At 35.7% G+C, this 18,677-nt stretch overlaps 1 protein-coding gene across 1 annotated transcript in view; it reads left to right on the forward strand.

The window, feature by feature from the left end:
- MSRB3 (methionine sulfoxide reductase B3) overlaps window positions 1–18,677 on the forward strand; it is a 221,427-nt gene that overhangs the window by 106,169 nt on the left and 96,581 nt on the right. Inside the window, exon 5 of the mRNA XM_006886062.1 lies at window positions 9,146–9,174. Within this exon, the coding sequence (XP_006886124.1) occupies window positions 9,146–9,174 (29 nt within the window). The remainder of the gene's footprint in view (window positions 1–9,145; window positions 9,175–18,677) is intronic.

Genomic DNA, 18,677 nt, shown 5'->3' on the forward strand with positions numbered 1-18,677 from the left:
GTATGATACATATTTTCAAGGACTGATGCCTACAGTATATGAGACACAATTTTACCATCCTTGCTTGTAAGGTACACTCTGGTAGCACTTCTACCAAGGCTGGTTTGTTTGTTCTTTTGGCAATCATGGGATATTCTGAATTCTTTGCCACTACCAAACTTCAAAAGTTCAATTCTTCTGTCATCCTTATTAATTGTCCAAGTATCAGATAAATGATTAAGAAGTAATTGGAAATAGCATGGATTGAATCATGCACACCTTAGTCTTTAAACTGACATCCCTGCTCCTTAGCACTTTAAGAGAGGTCCTTGATATTAGCTTTTTCCAGTGCAACACATCTTTTAGTTTTTTAATGACTGTTAGAATAGGCATGAATTTTGAACTCAAGTAAAATGAAGTCATTGAAAATTTATTTTTTTTCCATCTATTATAATATTACCTCTTGGTCCAGTGGTGAGGTTATTTGCTTTCTTGATGTTGAGATGTCATCCACATAGAAGGCTTTGGTCTTTGATCTTTTTTAGTAAGTGCTTCAAGTCTTCTTCAATTTCTGCAAGCAAAATTATATCACCTGCATAATGCAAGTTGTTGTTGAGTCTTCTTCTGATCCTGATGCCACAATCTACTTTTTTTTTCTTCAGCTATGACAGCAGAAGAGATGTATTGTGTACATTACATCTAGCAAGAACTAAGCACAGAGTTAGTCCAGAATGTTATAGGTCTGTAGCAGTGGGTATGACATACGTTGGACATGTTGCAAGGAAGAACCAGTCCTTGGAGAGGGAAGTCATACTTGGGAGGGTGGAGGGACAGTGCAGGAGAGGAAGACCCTCGATGAGGTGGATGATTCAGTGACTGGGACAGTGGAGGAAGGTGTGTCAGAGACAATAAGATTAACACAGGATATAGCAGGGTTTAGGGCTGTTGTACATAGGGTCACTATGAGTTGTAGGCGACTGAACAGGATAGAACAACACAATATTCGTATTTTGATCAAAGCTGTCTTTTACTCTATATGTCAGGATCTCCTTAGGCATTTTATGATGCCATCTCATTTCAACTGTACAATATAAACAAAGCATCATTACAAATTAATGTATATATGTAGAGACTGAGACTTAGAGTGGTAGTTGTTGTTGTAATGTGCCAAATCACTTGCCATTCAATAGCAACCCTATGTACAACACATGTAAACCCTGCTCTCTCTCTTGCCAATCTTACTGTCTCCGACACACCTATCCCCATTACCCCAGTAATGGAATCAGTCCATCTCATTGAGTGTCTTCCTCTCCTGCACTGTCCCTCCACCTTCCAAAGCATGACATAACGTCCCTTTCCAAGGACTGATCCCACCTTGCAACATGTCCAAAGTATGTCAGATGGAGCTTCAGAATACTTACTTTCAAGGAGCCGCCTGGCTTCACCCTCTCCAGGACGAACTTGTTTGTTCTCCAAGGAGTACATGGTATATTCAACACTCTTCTCTAGCATCAAAGCTCAAAGGCATCAACTCTTCTTCTATCATCCCTAGTCATTGTCCAGCTCTCTGATGAATAGCAAGTAAAAGTGGTAGTTGGCTTCCCTAAACCTTCACTGACTGCTTTTGTATTGAACTGTTGATTGCAACCATAGTGATTCCATGAATGACAGATTTGAACCTTGCTCTCTCCTGAATCATCCCTCATGACCTTTGACATGCCAGAGCCCATCATCGAAGTTACTATGCCATTTCTTCTTGTTCAGTCTTCCTCTCTTTCTCTAACCTCCACCTTTTCATAAGTAAAAAGTCCAGAAATTGGATAAGTCTGTTGACATTTGCTACTTTTCCAAGAAAGTTACCACCAAAATGCAAGAACACAGCTATTTGCTTGCCATGTATACCTTTTAGGACTAGGATGCATCCCAGATCACAAGAGTTTAATGAGTATCTATTGAAACAAAAAAGGAATTCCAAATATATATTGAAAAAATAAATATGGGCTTCAAACATATATTTATGTAACTTTTACTCTTCTGTCTAAATACTTTTTATGTATTAATTTATTTTTTCAGATATCAATATTAACATTTTGTAATAAATTTAGATTTTTAAAGAATGTGATTTATTGCCTTTTAACATTGCTGAGTTTTAGGACAGTATTTTGTAAAGCTGCATAGTTGCTGCAATTTTATCATGCTCTCAAAATGACTTGGCTGAATTCTTGTGGCCTTTATGTTCATGATTTCCCTCCCCAAAATATATGTGTTACCTTCTGATTTTAAAAATTATGCATTTAATTAATGTACTCAATTTGTATTTTTTCTTTGTTCTAATAGCCAACTTGTTTATAACACAGATATTAAATCTTTTTGTTTTCTTTTTGTGGATTCTTGGTCTATTATATTTATAGTGTCATTATTAAACTATAATATAGAGGCCCAAGTTTTAAACAAAAGTCATAGTTCATAATATTATTGATTGTGCTATAATCTTTAAGGAGTCGCACTGCTAACCCAAAGCCGGTCTCTTTGTTACAACCTTGAAAACCTGCTGGAGAGTCAACTGTTATTTTCAGCTGGATATAGCAATAAGTTTGTTTGAGTTTTAATATTGCTATGCTAACATAACAATTGGAGTATATTGAATTAAACAATTGGAGTATATTGAATTAAAAGATGCAGAAATACTTTCCTTCAAAAATGTCTATCAATGGAAGACTTGACTATATAAACTCCGTTAGCAAAATATTGTTCTGGCATTGGTATAGTATTAGGGGGCTTGTTCTGGGTTTCCCTTGACATCCTCTCAGGGTTCATACAAGACAACTTCCAGTGTGGAAGAGGAAAAGAGTAGAAAAAGGGCTTTCTTCCCAAATCACTTGTCCCTTCTTTGTGGAGGAAAAACTCTACATATTCCTAGCAGACTTCCCTTGTTTCTCACTGCTCAGACCTAAGCCTTATATTTATCTTTGAGCTTATCAGTGACAAAGAATATTAGCATTGCCAGTATTGTCTAAGCCAAATCATTTTTCGTCTGAGAGGGCCCATTTTTTGCAGTCCCTCAAAAATTGAAATCTATTATGTAAAAAAGAGGACTGAGTACTATCTAGGTATCCAACAGTGTTTACCATAATTATTGAACTTTTTGAGTATGATTAACAAACCCTAGTGGCATACTGTGTCTTGCTAACATGTCTGCTAACACAAAGGTAGACAATCCAATTTTACCAGTTATTCCTAGGGATAAATATGGAAAGTCTCCTTCAATAAAGATTTATAGCCTTGGCAGTCCAGTAGAAGAGCACTGTTTGTTATAATCAACATGATGACAGTGTGGTTGGATTTGAAGTTTAGTATGATTCAGTACCAATATATGACAAATTGTACAATAGCAGTTCTGATGTAACAAGTACACAGAGAATTATAATAAATTAACTTTGACTTTAAAACACAGACGTTAAAAAGTTTCTTTAAAACTTTATAAACTTTCATGAACACTGAAATTTTTCCTTTAAGTAAACAAGTGAGTTTTATAACTTTGACTGTAATCATACAACTTTAACTAATGATTAAAACGGACCTCTTTTGAAAACTTTCAACTTTATAATCTCAAGTGTGTTTATAGATCAATACATAAAAGTACGTATATATGTGCTCACTTCGGCAGCACATATACTAAAATTGGAACAATACAGAGAAGATTAGCATGGCCCCTGCGCAAGGATGACACGCAAATTCGTGAAGCATTCCATATTTTTTTAAAAAAAGAGAGAGGAAAAAAAAGTACGTATATAGATACACAAAAGTGTATCTGTAGATAGCTGTTTCTCTCAAATATTTTAATTGCTGCCTCTTTCACACGAGAATTGTGTGGTATTCAGATGGTATTACTGAACATTTTAATCAGAGATCCTATAGAAAAACTCTGACCAAAAAGAGAAATGGATTCTTAATGGAATCTAGATGTCTGGAACCATTGAGGCTCTATGAACCCCTATGTTACTCTAAGAGATTCTTTGAAGCTTGACTTGAAATATCCCATGAAGGGGAGCTCTGGTGGCCTAGTGGTAAGGAGCTGCAACTACAATCCCAGAGGTGCATGGTTCGAATCCACCAGATGCTCTGCCGAGGAAGGAGGGACAATCTCCTCCTGTACCAGTCAGACCTGATTTGACAGTACACTCACACAAAAACAATAAAATAAAATAAAAAAAAATAAATATCCCATGAAGTCCTTTTAAACTCCTAAAATAGTTTCACTTAACTGTTAAAGAATTTCTGCCTTAATCTTTGTACTCTCTTTAGTTTCTTCTTCATGGAATCAGCTAGTGCTCAGGACTCTCACTTGCAGACTTTCACTCCTGCTTCTGCACCCCACTGGGAGCAAGGGAACCCTGCATTGTTTAAATATAGGAAGGGTGTGCACCAGGGTTGTATCCTTTTCTATACCTATTTAATCTTTATGCTGAACAAATAATTCATGAAGCTGGACTCTATGAAGAAAATGTGACATGAGGATTGGAGGAAGACTCAACAACAACCTGCATTATGTAGATGACACAACTTACTGAAAGTGAAGAAGATACTAAATGCTTGCTTCAGAAGATCAAGGACTGTAGCCTTGGATTACATCTTAACATCAGGAAAACAAATGTCCTCACTACACAACCAATAGCCAATATTATGATAGAAGGAGAAAGGATTGAAGCTGTCAGTGATTTCCTCTTGCTTAGATAACAATGAAAAACTTGGTACCAGCAGTCAGGAAATCAAGAGACATTGCATTGGACAAATCTGCTGTCAGGGACCTCTCCAAAATGCTGAATAAATGATGTCAGCTTGAGGACTAAGATGTACCTGATTCAGGCCATGGTCTTCTCAATCTCCTGCTATGCATCAGAAAGCTAAATGGTGAATAAAGATGACAAAAGAAGAACTGATGCCTTTGAGTTGTGGTGCTGGAGAAGAGTACCGAATATCCCATGGATTGCCAAAAGAAAAAACAGATATATTTTGGGAAAAGTGCAGCCAGAGTGCTCTTTGGCATCAAAGATAATGAGTCTTTGTCTTTCATACTTTGGATATGTAGGTAAGAGAAGCTATTTATTGGAAAGGGACCTCATTCTTGGAAATTTGGAAGGTCAGTGAGGAGGAGAAGACCCCCAACAGAATGGATTGACATGGTGACTTCAGCAATGAATTCTAGTGTATCAGACATGAGGAGGATGATTAAGATAGAGTGAGTCAAACTTGACTCAATTCCATCTAACAACAACAACAACAACAACAACATATGGAATCAAATTGACAGCAATTTGTTTAGTTAAGTACTGTAGGCAATATTGAATTTATGTTAACATTGTTGTTAGGTGTCATTGAGTTGAGCATAATTCACAGCAACCCTATGAATAGATTCGAACCCTGCCTTATCCTGTGCCATCCTCAACATCTCTGACACACTTGAGCCCATTGCTATAGTTACTGTGTCAATCCATCTTGTTGAGGGTCTTCTTCTCTTTTCCTGACCCTGCACCTTTCCAAGTATTTTGTCCCTTTCCAAGGAATAGTGTCTCCTAGCAACGTGCTCAAATTATGTGAGATGAAGCTTTGTTATCTTTGCCTCCAAGGAGCAATCCAATATATAATCTGTTCCTTTGACAGTTCATGGCATCTTCAGTACTTTTCTCCAGCACCAGCGCTCAAAGACAGCAGTTCTTTTGTCATCCTTATTCATTATCCAGCTTTCAGATGCATAGCAAATGATTGAAAAGACCATGGCCTGAGTTAAGGATATCTTAGTTCTCAAGCTGACTTCATTGCTTCTCAGTAATTTATAGGAGCAATAATTTAGAAAACTATACCAGACCATCATCTTCACAAATACTTGCTACACATCAGAGAGCTGCACAATGATTACAGATGACAGAAGAAGAATCAATGCCTTTGTGTTGTGGTTCTGGAGTATTGAATATACCATGGATGCCAAGAGAACAAACAGGTTTGTCCAGGAGAGGGTGAAATCAGACTACTCCTTAGAGGCAAGGTTTTTGAAGCTCCATCTGACAAACTTTGGGTATGTTTCCAGGAGGGATCAGTTGGAGAAGAACATCATGCTTGGAATGGTGGAGATACAATACAGGAGAGGAAGACTTCAAATAAGATGGATTGACACAGTAACTGCGGTAATGGTGGTAGGTGTGTCAGAGACAGTGAGAGTGGTTCAGGACAGTGCAAAGTTCAGAGCTGTTGTGTGTAAGTTCACTGTGAGTCACAGAAGATACGAGTCAATAGCAATACCTGGACCAAGAGGCTGTTGTGAGAACAGAAAAGTGTGTGCCATGGTTGTATCCTTTTTCTATAACTATTCAGCCTGTATGTTGAAGAAATTATTTGAGAAGCTGAACTCTATGAAGAAGAATGTGATAATCAGGATTTGAAAAATTCTCATCAATAACTTACATTTTGCAGCTGACACAACTTTGCTAAAAATGAGGAGGCTGTGAAGTGCTTGTTGCAGAAGATCAGATAATACATCCTTCAATATGGATTGCATCTTAGCAAAAAGAAAACAAAAGTTCTCACCACTGGACCAATAGGCAGCATCATGATAAATGGAGAACAGATTGAAACCATCGAAGATTTCATCTTACTTGGATCCACGGTCAACATTCTTGGTACCAATCTGTCAGGAAATCAGGAGACATGTTCACTGGGAAAGTCTACAGTCAGGGACCTCTCCAAATTATTGAGGGTCAGTGATGTCTCTTGTAGCCTAGAGGCATGGAATTGTACTGCCAATCCAAAGGCACCTGGTTTGAATGCAAAGGCAGGTGCTCTGTGGGGGAAAGATTGGCAGTCTCCTCCCAAACAATTACTGCCTTTAAAAACCTACTGGAGGGTCAGCTATGGGTTAGTTCCAACTCAACAATAGGTAACAACAACAGCCTATATAATCTATGATGACTGCTTCAGGTTCTAGAATCAAATCCACAGTCCAGCCAGTAGGAAGACTGGGAAAACTACAAGGTTAGGGTATAATAATTTTTTTTAAACGAGTTACTCAGATTTACTGAGTTTCTCCCTCTCTCTCTCCCTACCACCCCCCAACACCAGCTCAAATACAGGTAACTAATTAGATATTGGGGACACAGAAGGTAACTAGAATAATTCAATGATTTCCTTCTTAAATGGTGGAATGAACCAGAGAGACTGGTTCAGGACAGGGCAGGCTTCAGAGCTGCTATACATAGGATCACTATGGGTCACAGGTGACTCAGCAGCACATAACAACAACAACAACAACAACAACAACATACTATTAACTGAATTAAGCAGTGAAAGAGAATGTTTATTTCATCTTGGATACTTATGCTGAAAGAAGAGGAACTCAGACATTCAGGTGTTAGAAATACAGAAGAAAGGGATAATTAATCCAGAATGGTTTAAGGGTAGATGCGAGAAAGCATTTTAATAGATGTAAGTAGAGAAAACCTTAGGCAGAGGGAAGAACATTTTTGTCTTCTATAGATAAGTAGGAAATGAAGAGACCTGGTGGCACAATCTGTATGGAGTTGTGTCGCTAACCCATAGGTGGTGCGTTTCTGGTGGCTCATATTCAGTGACTGCGTCGGAGAAAAGATGGGTAATCTCCTTTCACACAACTTAGAGCCTCTGGGAATCCATTGGAGGGTCAGCTGTGTCTCAGTTCCAATTCAATAGCAATACCTTTTTTAAGAGAAACGAGAGTGTGTGTGGATACAGAAATTTCCTTCCATAAACATTTGTTGAACATAAGCATTTGGCATTATTTAGGTGCTGCACTTCAGGTTAATAAGACTTAATTTCCATTTTCTTCAGAATATAGACAATGAAACCAGTATGATAAAGTGTATGTAAGTGTAATTCAGAGTTATGCTCAAGGATTATGGGAAGAGGGGAGGCTTAGCGTTTGAAAGTACATAAAGTGAAAATGGGTTTCTATCTGGAATAGGAGGTGGGGCCATCTAAGAGAAGGCTTGAGGATGCAGACTCTGCTGGGACCAAGACTTGGTAAAAGGGTAGACCGGGGTTGTAATGATGGTTGCAATAGTCTTAAGCAGTTGTTGACTTTGTTTAAGCATCAAATGAAACTTTACTTGGGAATACTTGAAAAACTGATTTTTTTTGTGACTAAGGAAGCTTCTTTTTATCCTCTCCCACTTTGATGATTGCTCCTGAAGCTTATTAAGGTAAAGAAAAGAAAGCCACTACTTCATAAGGTGCTTTGGTACTCTGGCATAATTTCAAAGAAGTCTCCTTTCCCACTTAGTTAACTGCATTTCCCCTAGGAAAAAAAATCTTCTCTGTCAATGTAACATCCTTTAACAGGACTCCTGCTGATCGGTTCTTGTATCTTGCTGTGGCAGCTGTGAACATATATACTATTGATTGTGAATGTGTGATATAAATCCGACTGGAGCATGCCCACTAATTGGTTTGAGAGTTAGATATAGACAATGCTGTCTTATAGGAGCTTGTGTAGATAGGCCTAGTCATAGGGTTAATTCTGCTTGACAGCACAGCAGCAGCATCTTGAGAGCAATTACCCAACAGAAGTTTTCCCACAGCCAAATCAAGAGCTTCAAAGGCTTCTGAATTTACAACCAGTATTAACCTATATCTGAAACATAGTGTTCCCACAAGGGCTCAGATTTTTCTCCCCCTCCTTATTAAACGTATGGGGTTACTAGGTTCATTTATACTCTGTGCTTAGAGATTAGTGAAAAATTACTTGGTGTTGATAAATTGAAAATCTTTAATAATACTTAAAAAGGATAATTATAAATTTGTTTTTATTGCCTTATTATTATATTACTGAAACAAGTTAGTTCATCTGAAGATAGCAGATGCCTTTTAAACATGCACTTTCATAAACAAGCTAAAAAGTTTTACATCTTCTATATTATACTTGCTAAGGAAGATGTGTATATTTAGAGCATGCAGGGGATCGCATGCATCTAAAATACTTAACAGAAACTGTATTTACATCTTCAAAAGCCTGTTTTACTTGTTGATCAATTTACTGAAACCTGTAACTATTGCAGCTTTTTTTTTTAAATCCATAAAATAACTGTTGTTCTTTTAAAAACCGTTTTTGTCTTGTTAAAAAATGTCTTTGCTTTTGCAGGTCAGAAACCAAATTTGACTCCGGTTCAGGTATGTTTACATTAATAATGTTATTCTGAGTATATTTTATTTACATTATTCTCTGAGGAGTAATTAATCAGATCAAGAACCATTTTGATTTTAAACAGACAGGGCAATCTCTTTTCAAAACATCAGCTCTACCTCAAAGCAAGGTTATTGGCTGCTTCAAATCTTACCTAGAGATGTTCACTTTGGGAGTCTTGATACTTCTGCAAGAGGCATTAAAGGCTTTATGCACAGTTTCATTCTAAAAGCAGAGGTAGGGGTTGTGCATACTCATTTCTCAGAATGGGATATTATTAGTGAACTAGACAGGCTGAATAATTTGAATATTCTATATGAATGATTTTTTTTCATCAAATATGAGTGATAGATGCACTTAATCTAAACAAACTATTAACTTTACCTAGTAGAAATACATGTTTTCCTATGATGTTAATTGCCTTCGAGTCAAGCACGATTCATAGCGACCCTATGAAAAAAAGGCCTGAAGTCCCCCTACAACTACTGACATTTATCAAAGTTCGTAGAGTTTAGTTAAAACTTTTTGTTGTTGTTGTAAAGGAAAGGAAGATGAAGGTCACCTTCAGCCTTTATCTTGTGTTTATCAAGGCAAAATTGACTTTCTCATAGTCAGTGGTATGTCAGCTTTATTATATCTGTTCATCTCCCTCAGCTTGAATGTAGCCATATAATCCTTAGATTTGACTGTCTTTATGTAACTTTCAAGATTTATATACATCAGAATTTTTGATGGTGTTTTCAATTAAAGTTTTTTAAAATGTCCCATGTTAGATAGAAAGAAATTGTTTGTTGGTGAACTATTAAGAAATAAGTAAAATAGATAAAGAAACATTAACTATTTAAAATGCAAGGTAAAATAACTTCCAGGGGAAAAGTTAGTTCAATTTAAAAATTTTAGTTCTATCACATGTTTAAATTTTAAAAAGATGATGTTGCTTGTATCACAGAGAGTCAAGTGATATATAACAAAAGCTAACATACTTTTTTCATAAGCTTTACCTTTTATTGTACAGCTTTATGAGCATATACAAATTGGTGAAACTCTTGAAATGTGAAATATATATACATATATATATTTAAAATAACAATTTAATTTCAATTTAAGAATCGTGATTTCAGAAATATTTCTGTTTTGTATATTCTTGAACTTCATACTCCCATATGCCAGTGATAGTAAGAGACAAACATTTCTGATTAACACTGTTGACATTGTGAATACTAAAGGTATGGTAGCCTGACATCAACTATTTGATGCTTCTGTTAATTCACAAAAGGTAACTGATAATGTTGTTGTTGTTGTTGTTATAGGGTGGGAAATCTTCACTATTTTTAGTTAAAATTTTTAAATATCATTGAGTACTATATATGTCTTAAGACTGATAAAAAGTGAATTTTTAGGTAAAAATTATGTCTTTTTATTTTTGTATGTCTTTTTGTCATTAAATATATCCATTATTTATTCAGAATATCCTATGTTATGATCTGGTGTGTACTTAAATTGCTAAATATCAAGTAAAAAACTGGTCTTTGGGCACAGGAGCTGAAATATAGCTTTTTTTTTAAAGTCTATTGGATTAATTTTGAAAGTAGAACTTGGAAATAGTCTATAGAACTGAAATATTAGGCAGCTATTGTCAAAGTCAGATAATATATGTTAAATTTTCAAGTCCAAATTAAAGTATGCTGCTAAATTCCTGTACTGAAAGTTAATATTTATCATGAAAATAGTTATAACATCTGTACAGGCACACATCTTTCATTCTTGTGACCAAAGATGTCCGTGACTATTATTTTTTTCTTGTTCTGAATTTTAAAAATGCCTATCATGGACAGCATCTGCTTTCTTTGAAAACTACAAAGTTCTGTACTTAGAAAAGTCTTATGGAGAATACTGATTAAAAGTTTATTTGTTCTTTTAATTTTTAATTTAAATACCTTCTGGAAAGAAATCAGATGGTTTAAAATTAAGAAACAAGTGATTATTACTGTTATTTTGTATACGTTCTTTTCATGACAAAGGAAGCTGGAAATTTGTTTTTTTAATATTCTGTATCATGCATTGATACAGATAGCATGTTGGAACAATTTAGTGTATGACTAATAGATTCAGACTCACTACTACTCATTAAATACAGAGACTAAGCTAGCTTTTTTCAACACATGAAACTGTGATAGGGTTCCTAACAGGGTTCTTGATTTTTAAATGAAGCAAGATGCCAATATTACTGAGAAAAAGGAAACTGTAAAAAAAAAATAAAATTAAAATTGTGGTTGGTGATAAATGATAAAGGAAAAAATTTCAAAGTCAGATGTTTGTGTGTATGTGCATGTCCATGTATTTGAATTTTCGAGAAAATTTCAAGAAAGTTTGTGCAGCATTTAGAGCTTTGACTTTTACATTTTTTGTGAGTTTGGAGTGAGACAGAGAAGAAGTTTGCATTTTCAGCACATGTTTAAAAATGTTCTCTTACTAAATTTATATAAAAATGATCAATCTACAAAGTAATTGAATTTTTTCTTATCACAATTATATTTGTTTTCTTTATAAAAGTAAATGTACAAGTAATCTTTTTAAGAAGCATTTTGAAAATTTAATAACAAAAATGTCAAACATATGTAATACTATGTATATAGATAGAGGCTATAATGAGCACCCATCTTGTAGATTCCATTCTTGTTAATATTTGTAAATTTTTTGTTTCATTTTTTGGGGGGATGTGTGTGTGTAAAACAGAGGGAGAGAGGAATGGAGGGGGAGAGGGAGAAAAAGAAGTTTTTGATAGTAAAATGCATGTACCTAATTTAAAATCTGAAAATTATAGATTGAATTTCTTGAAAGGGGTCAGTTAAATTTTCTACTCTTTCATCTATTTAGGAATTTGGGTCATAGATACATTTTTATGGAATTATGACATTATTTTAACTATATCGGTCAAGAAGACTTGAAAGTTTGATTTGTAATTTGTGTGGCAAAAAAAAATAAAAATAGAAGCACACAGAAAAACTTTCATCCAGAAGGCAAAGGCATTAAACTAATTCTATTCATAGAATCTCAGGAACGTTTTATCCTCAGGATTCATTTGGTTAAAATTATAACATACATCTAGCTGTTTTCTCTATTGAGTTATAGATTGATTAAAAACTCTTTCCATTGTTTATAACTCAATCACTTAACACTTTTGGCTTAGCCAGTTGAGAATAGAAACTAGTTTTTTTCTAAAGGAGTTTTAGAATTCTGTTTTGTTTCCAAGTTGATGAACTAATAATGTTGCTTGCTTAGAATTGTGTAAAATTGGTAATTTTGCCAATAGAGTCAAACAGACTTCCTTTATGTTCAGAAGTAGCAAGAAACCATGCTCTTCTCCTTGCCTTCCAAGAAAGGAAGTTAGTTGATGCTGGAGGAAGCAGAGCATTGAGTTTAATGTAGTGATTAAACATGAAAGCCATATATCAAATCTCAGGAGAAACATGCTTTTGAAAGAGGCAGAGAACTGGGGAGCATATTGCATGATAGGCTATGTAAACAGAGCCCTGGAGGTCAGTGTGTGGATGCAAACCAATTAAATAAAGAACTTACTGGCTTTGCTTTTTATCATCTGGAAGGGGAGGATAACAAGTTAACATGCACAAGGTTGAAGTGTAAACTTTGCTTGGATAAACTAGGCACCTTTGGAAACTTCATTAACTCCTTCAATCCACTCCTGAAATTTTTTAAACTCACTTAGACATAAGAGAAACAAATGCTAAATACATGCTCTCTTGGCCATCCTGTACATACCTGTCAACAAAGGGACTACTGCCAAATAGAAAGAAAGGGAAAGCAGAAGAAGAGCTCTTGAAAAACCTGCAGTAGTCAGACTCAAACAACGTACAGTCTCTTTCAAAATCAAATTGTTTTGGGGAAGAACAGAGCTCTTCCAGAATAACTGAAAAAAGCTGTTCTCTTCCTTTCCTGAATTTCTAGGTATAAGACAAAGATATATTTGGGATTGAATAGTCAAAAGCATAAAACCATCATAATGTTATTTTTGTTCAATTAAAATAGCTTTCGACCAAGAAGAACCTATATCCTGTAATGTAATATCTATACATTATGGACTGCCTGTAGTCTTAGTTCTGTGATTCCCAGAACCTTCCCAGGCAATGTTTGGGTGAGAAAATTAAATACCAAGTTAAATGGTGTAGTTTCATGGTCCATAAACATTCAAAACAAAGATTTTACTCCCCCTCCCCCCCATGCCTCTTTTCCTAGAGACTCACATGTTGGGTGAGAAAGTAAATAAGGTAATGTTTAGTGCTTGTTGATTCTGGGCTGCTATGAATAGCTGTACTAAGGAAATGGGCTCATAGAGCACAGCAACTCAAAGGTATAAGATTTCATGGAAGCAAATTATGGAGGATTAGGAAACTTAATGAGCATAGTTTAGTGTGGAGAACAGAGGAAGAAATTTACTATTAAATAAACCTAAGAGTACAGGAGGTTAAACGATCCTAAAAGACATGATAATAAAAGAGACAACAGAATATGATTATTCTGAAAAGGGAAAAAACCCACAAAGCCTACAAGAAATAAAAGACAGCTAGTGTCACTTTTAAGAGCTGTAGTTAAAAAGATTCTATTCCAGAGTAAGGAAATCAAAGAATATAATCCATTAAAGCTTGAGGCAGAAACAAAAGGGCAGTGAAAAATAGAATGGACAGTAATGGTAAGTCATTAAGCTGAAGGGAAATGGGAACTTGAATACAGCAGAAATAAAGTTTTGAAAGCCTTGCTAGTAAATGAGACAATCTGCCTCAGAAAATGTTAATAAAATATTTTCCAATCTTACATATGTGAGAAAATTTTACATATTGGCAAATCTATTGATCTACTACAATTCAGTTTCATAATTTTAAATTTCTTTTATAAAAAAGTCTCAGCAGTGAAGAAAAAGGAAACAAAATGAAGTTCTCTGCAAGAATATTAAAATCTGTCTTTGTGCATAAATCATTTTGAGAAACAAGAAAATATTCACTATCCATTATTTTGTTTGTTTGAGTGAAAGTTTACAGAGCAAATCAGAGTGCCTTCCAACAGTTTATATTCATTTTGTCTCGTGACATTTATTGGTTACAATTCTTCAGTGTAACAGCACTCTTCTCATTTCTTCCATCTGTTCCCCATTTTCATTCCTCCTCCTTTCCTGCCTTCTGAGCTTTGTTTTAGAGCAGTTGCTACCCTTTTGGGCTTGTATGATTGATTGTACATTCCTCCCTGGTATTATCATTCACTTTATAGTCTTGTCCACTGTTAAGCTAAACAGTGTGGATTTGGTTCTAGGCTTGAAATATGTCCAAGGGCCACAGTCCTGGGGTTCCAACAGTTTCTATTAGACAAGTAAATCTGGTTTTCTTTGTGATTGTTTAATTTTACTCTGCGATTTTTCCTCCTATTTTCCTTAAGATCTTCTATTAAGATGCCGGTCAGAGCAGTTAGTCATGGTAGCCAGGCACCATCTAGTTTTTCAGGTCCCAGGCTAGTGGAGGGGCAGTGATGGAGTTGAAACACACTCATAGAGGGCCTTCCAGCAGGTTTTCAAAAGCAGTAGATTGCATAAGAGGAGATTATTCAACTCTATCCAGCGGAGTATTTGGTAGATTAAAATCATGTGCCTTACACATAAAAAAAAAGAAGAATGAAGAAAAATTAATAATCTAACTCAACCCCTTCATCAAATAGAAAAAGAACAACAATCTAATTTTACCTCTAGAAGAAAAGAAATTATAAGGACAAGAGTGGAAATCAATGAGATAGAAAAAAGAAAAACAATTGAAACCATAAATAAGACCAGAAATTAGTTTTTCAGAAGGATCAATAAAATTGATAGATCATTGGCAAACATAACAAAAGAAAAAAAAAAGATAAGGCACAAATAACTTGATTAAGAAATGATAGAGGTAACATCAAAACAGAACCAGATGAAATTAAATCAATGATATTGGAATACTATGAAAAGTTATACTCTCATAAATGAAGAAAACCTAGAGAAAATGGACAAATCCTATGATACTCATGTCCTGTCCAGACTGATCCAGTGAGATGTAGAACATTGGAACAGACCCATGACCAAAGAAGAAATTGAACAGATCATAAAAAAGACTTCCCATAAGAAAAGTCCTGGACCGGAGCTGAATTCTACCAAACATTCAGAGAAGCTCTATCATAAGTTCTACTGAAATGATTAAAAAAAAAAAAAAAAGGAAAAGAAGGAATACTATCAGAGTCATTCTGTGAAGCAAGCATAACCCTAATACCAAAACCAAGCAAAGATATTACCAAGAAAGAAAACTGCAGACCAATATCTCTCATGGATTAGATGAAAAATACTTAGCACAACAGAATCCAGCGGCATATTAAAAAAAATACATCATGACCAAATGAGATTCTTAACAAAACCAATCAACGTAATTCATTACATTAACAAAGCAAATAATAAGAACCAAATGACCGCAGCAATTGATGTAAAAAAAAGGCCTTTGATAAAATTCAACACCCTTCCTGATTCAAGCACTCAGCAAAATAAGAATAAAAGAGAATTTCTTCAACATAGAGAAAAGTGTACAAACAAAACCAGGAGCCAACATCATTCTCAATGGAGAAAGACTAAAAGCATTCTCTTGAGACCAGGGGCCATACAAAGATATCCACTATCACCCCTCCTATTAAATATTGTATTGGAAGTTCTTGCTAGGGCAGTACAACAAGAGAAGGAAATAAAAGACATCCAGATAAGAAAAGAGATGGTGAAACTGTCATTATATACAGATGACATGATAGTGTACAAAGAAAACCCCACAGAGTCAACAACAACAAAATTATTAAAGTTAGTAGACCAACTTAGTAGAATGGTAGGTTATAAGATTGATATAGACAAGTTAGTGGGATTCCTCGACAGTAACAAAGAAGATACAGATAAGGAAGCTAAGAAAACAACACCATTTGCAATAGCCAACCACAAATTGAGATACTTAAGAATAAACCTAACTAGAGACCAGAAGACCTTAACAAAGAAAACAACAAACACTTATGTGAGGCACAAGAAAAGACTGCAATAAATGGGAAAATGTGCCCTGGTCAAGGACAGGAAGATTCAGTATATTGAAAACAGTCTTCCTAAATGCAGTCTACATGTTTAATGCAATCTCATGACAGATGCCAAATTTGTTTTTCAAAGAGATAGAAAAGGCAATGGCAAGTTTATTTGGAGAGGAAAGAGACCCTGAAAAGCAAAGTATTTCTGAAAAGTGAAATGGTAAGCCTGGCACTTCCCATTCATGGACTACTACCTGCAGAAAGCTGAAGCTGGATGCAAACCTCTCCCCATACACAAAAATCACCTCAAGGTGGATCAGAGACCTATGGGTAAAGCCCAAAACCATAAAGATCATAAGAGGAAAAGTAGGACCAAGCTTAGAAGGCCTAGCTCAAGGTATAAAAAGGCTGACAAATATAGCCGGAAATACACAACCAAGAGAGGATAAAATTCATGAATGGGACCTTCTAAAAATTAAATCCCTGTGTGCTTCAAAAACATTTTCCAATTTTACAATATTGAGTCTTCCTATCCATGAACAGAGTACATTTTCCCACTTACTTAGGTCTTTTATTATGTCTAGCAGAAATGTCCTGTAGTTTTCTTTGTACAAGTCTTTTGTGTTTTTAGCTAGGTTCACACACAAGTATCTCAATTTGTGATTCGCTTTTGTAAATGGTATTTGCTTTCTTAGTCTCCTTCTCTGTGTGTTTTTTGTTTGTTTTTGTTACTGTAGAGGAATGCCACTGATTTTTATGTATTGATCTTGTATCCTGCAACCCTGCTAGACTGGTCCACTAGCTCTAACAGTTTGTTGAATTCTTAGGGTTTTCTGTGTACACTAGCATATCATCTGCATTTAGTGACAATTTCACCACCTCTTTGCCAATCTGGATGCCTTCATTTCCTTCTCGTTGTACTGCTCAAGCAAGTACTTACAATACTAAAAACAATCTATATATTCAACACAATCCAAATACAGATACAAAATTCATTTTTCAAGATAGAAACTGAAACTTTCAAGCTTATTTGGAGAGCAAAGAGACCCAGAATAAGCAAAGCACTTCTGAAAAACAAAAGTGAAGTGCGGGGCATAAGACTCCCTGACCTCAAAACCTACTACAAAGTGGTAGTAACCAAAAGAGCATGGTACTGGTACAATGACGGGCATATACACCAATGGAACAGAATTGAGAATCCAGCAATTAACCTATCTATCTTTGGTCAACTGATATTCCAGAAGGAAATAAAACCTATCAAAAGGGAAAATTACAACCTCTTCAACAAATGGTGCAGGCAAAACTGGACTGCTAAGTGCAGAAAGCTGAAACGGGATCCACATCTCATACCATACACAAAAATCAACTTAAAGTGGGTCAGAGACCTGGAAGTAAAGCCCCAAAACCATAAAGTTCATAAGAGAAAAACTGGGAACAAGCTTAGAAAACCTACCCTATCGTATAAAGAGACTGCCAAATACAGCCAGAAATGAACAACCAGGAGAGGATAAAATTGAAGAATAGATTCAATCTAAAGATTCAATCTCTGTGATCTTCAAAAATTCTTTTCCTACAGGGTAGAAAGAAAGCCTAGTGCCTGGAAACAAACATTTGGCAATAGCATCTCAAAAAAGAGTCTTATAACAAAGGTTTACAGAATACTTCTGGACCTCTAGGAGTATTGTTGTTGTTGTTAAGTGCTGTTGAGTCGTAGGCGACTCATAATGACCCTATGAAGGAAAGTCCTCAACACACGTGTCTTTCATCCTCTCTCCAGGTTCATAGGGTTTCCGGAGGCAAGCTATTACAGAAGTGGATGCCACTGCTGCTTCCACGCTTGTTTTAATTGGGGAGCTCCACCAAACACTGTCCGCTATGGGTAACCAACCATTAACATATTTGACACATTAGCATCACAGTGTTCAGCTTTACAGCAATCACAAGTTACTGCTGTACGGTGGGTGGACACACCAGGGCTATATGACCTAGCAGTATTACCAATTACAAAATGGGCAAAACACATGGGAAGACTTTTCACAGAGGAAGACATTCAGATGGCTAACAGACACATGAAGAAATGCTCAAAATCAGTGCCAATAAGAGAGATGCAAATCAAAGCCACAATGAGATACTGTCTCACCCCGGTAACACTGGCAAAGTTTAGTGAGGCAGCAAGCAGTAACTATAGGAAGAAGATGTTGCAAAATATGAACTCTCATACACTGTTGATGGGATTGTAAAATGGTACAACCACTCTGGAAGACAGTTTGGCATTTCCTCAAAACGTTTAACATAGAAACTTGATGTGAGCCAGCTATTCCAATACTAAGAAGTTGTTGTTGTTGTTGTTGTTGTTATGTGCCGTCGAGTCGCTTGCGACTCATAGCGACCCTATGTACAACAGCCCTAAACTCTG

The sequence above is a fragment of the Elephantulus edwardii genome, unplaced genomic scaffold (genome assembly GCF_000299155.1).
Source record: "Elephantulus edwardii isolate Elephantulus edwardi_28Jun2011 unplaced genomic scaffold, EleEdw1.0 scaffold00047, whole genome shotgun sequence".
Taxonomy (NCBI): Eukaryota; Metazoa; Chordata; class Mammalia; order Macroscelidea; family Macroscelididae; genus Elephantulus; species Elephantulus edwardii.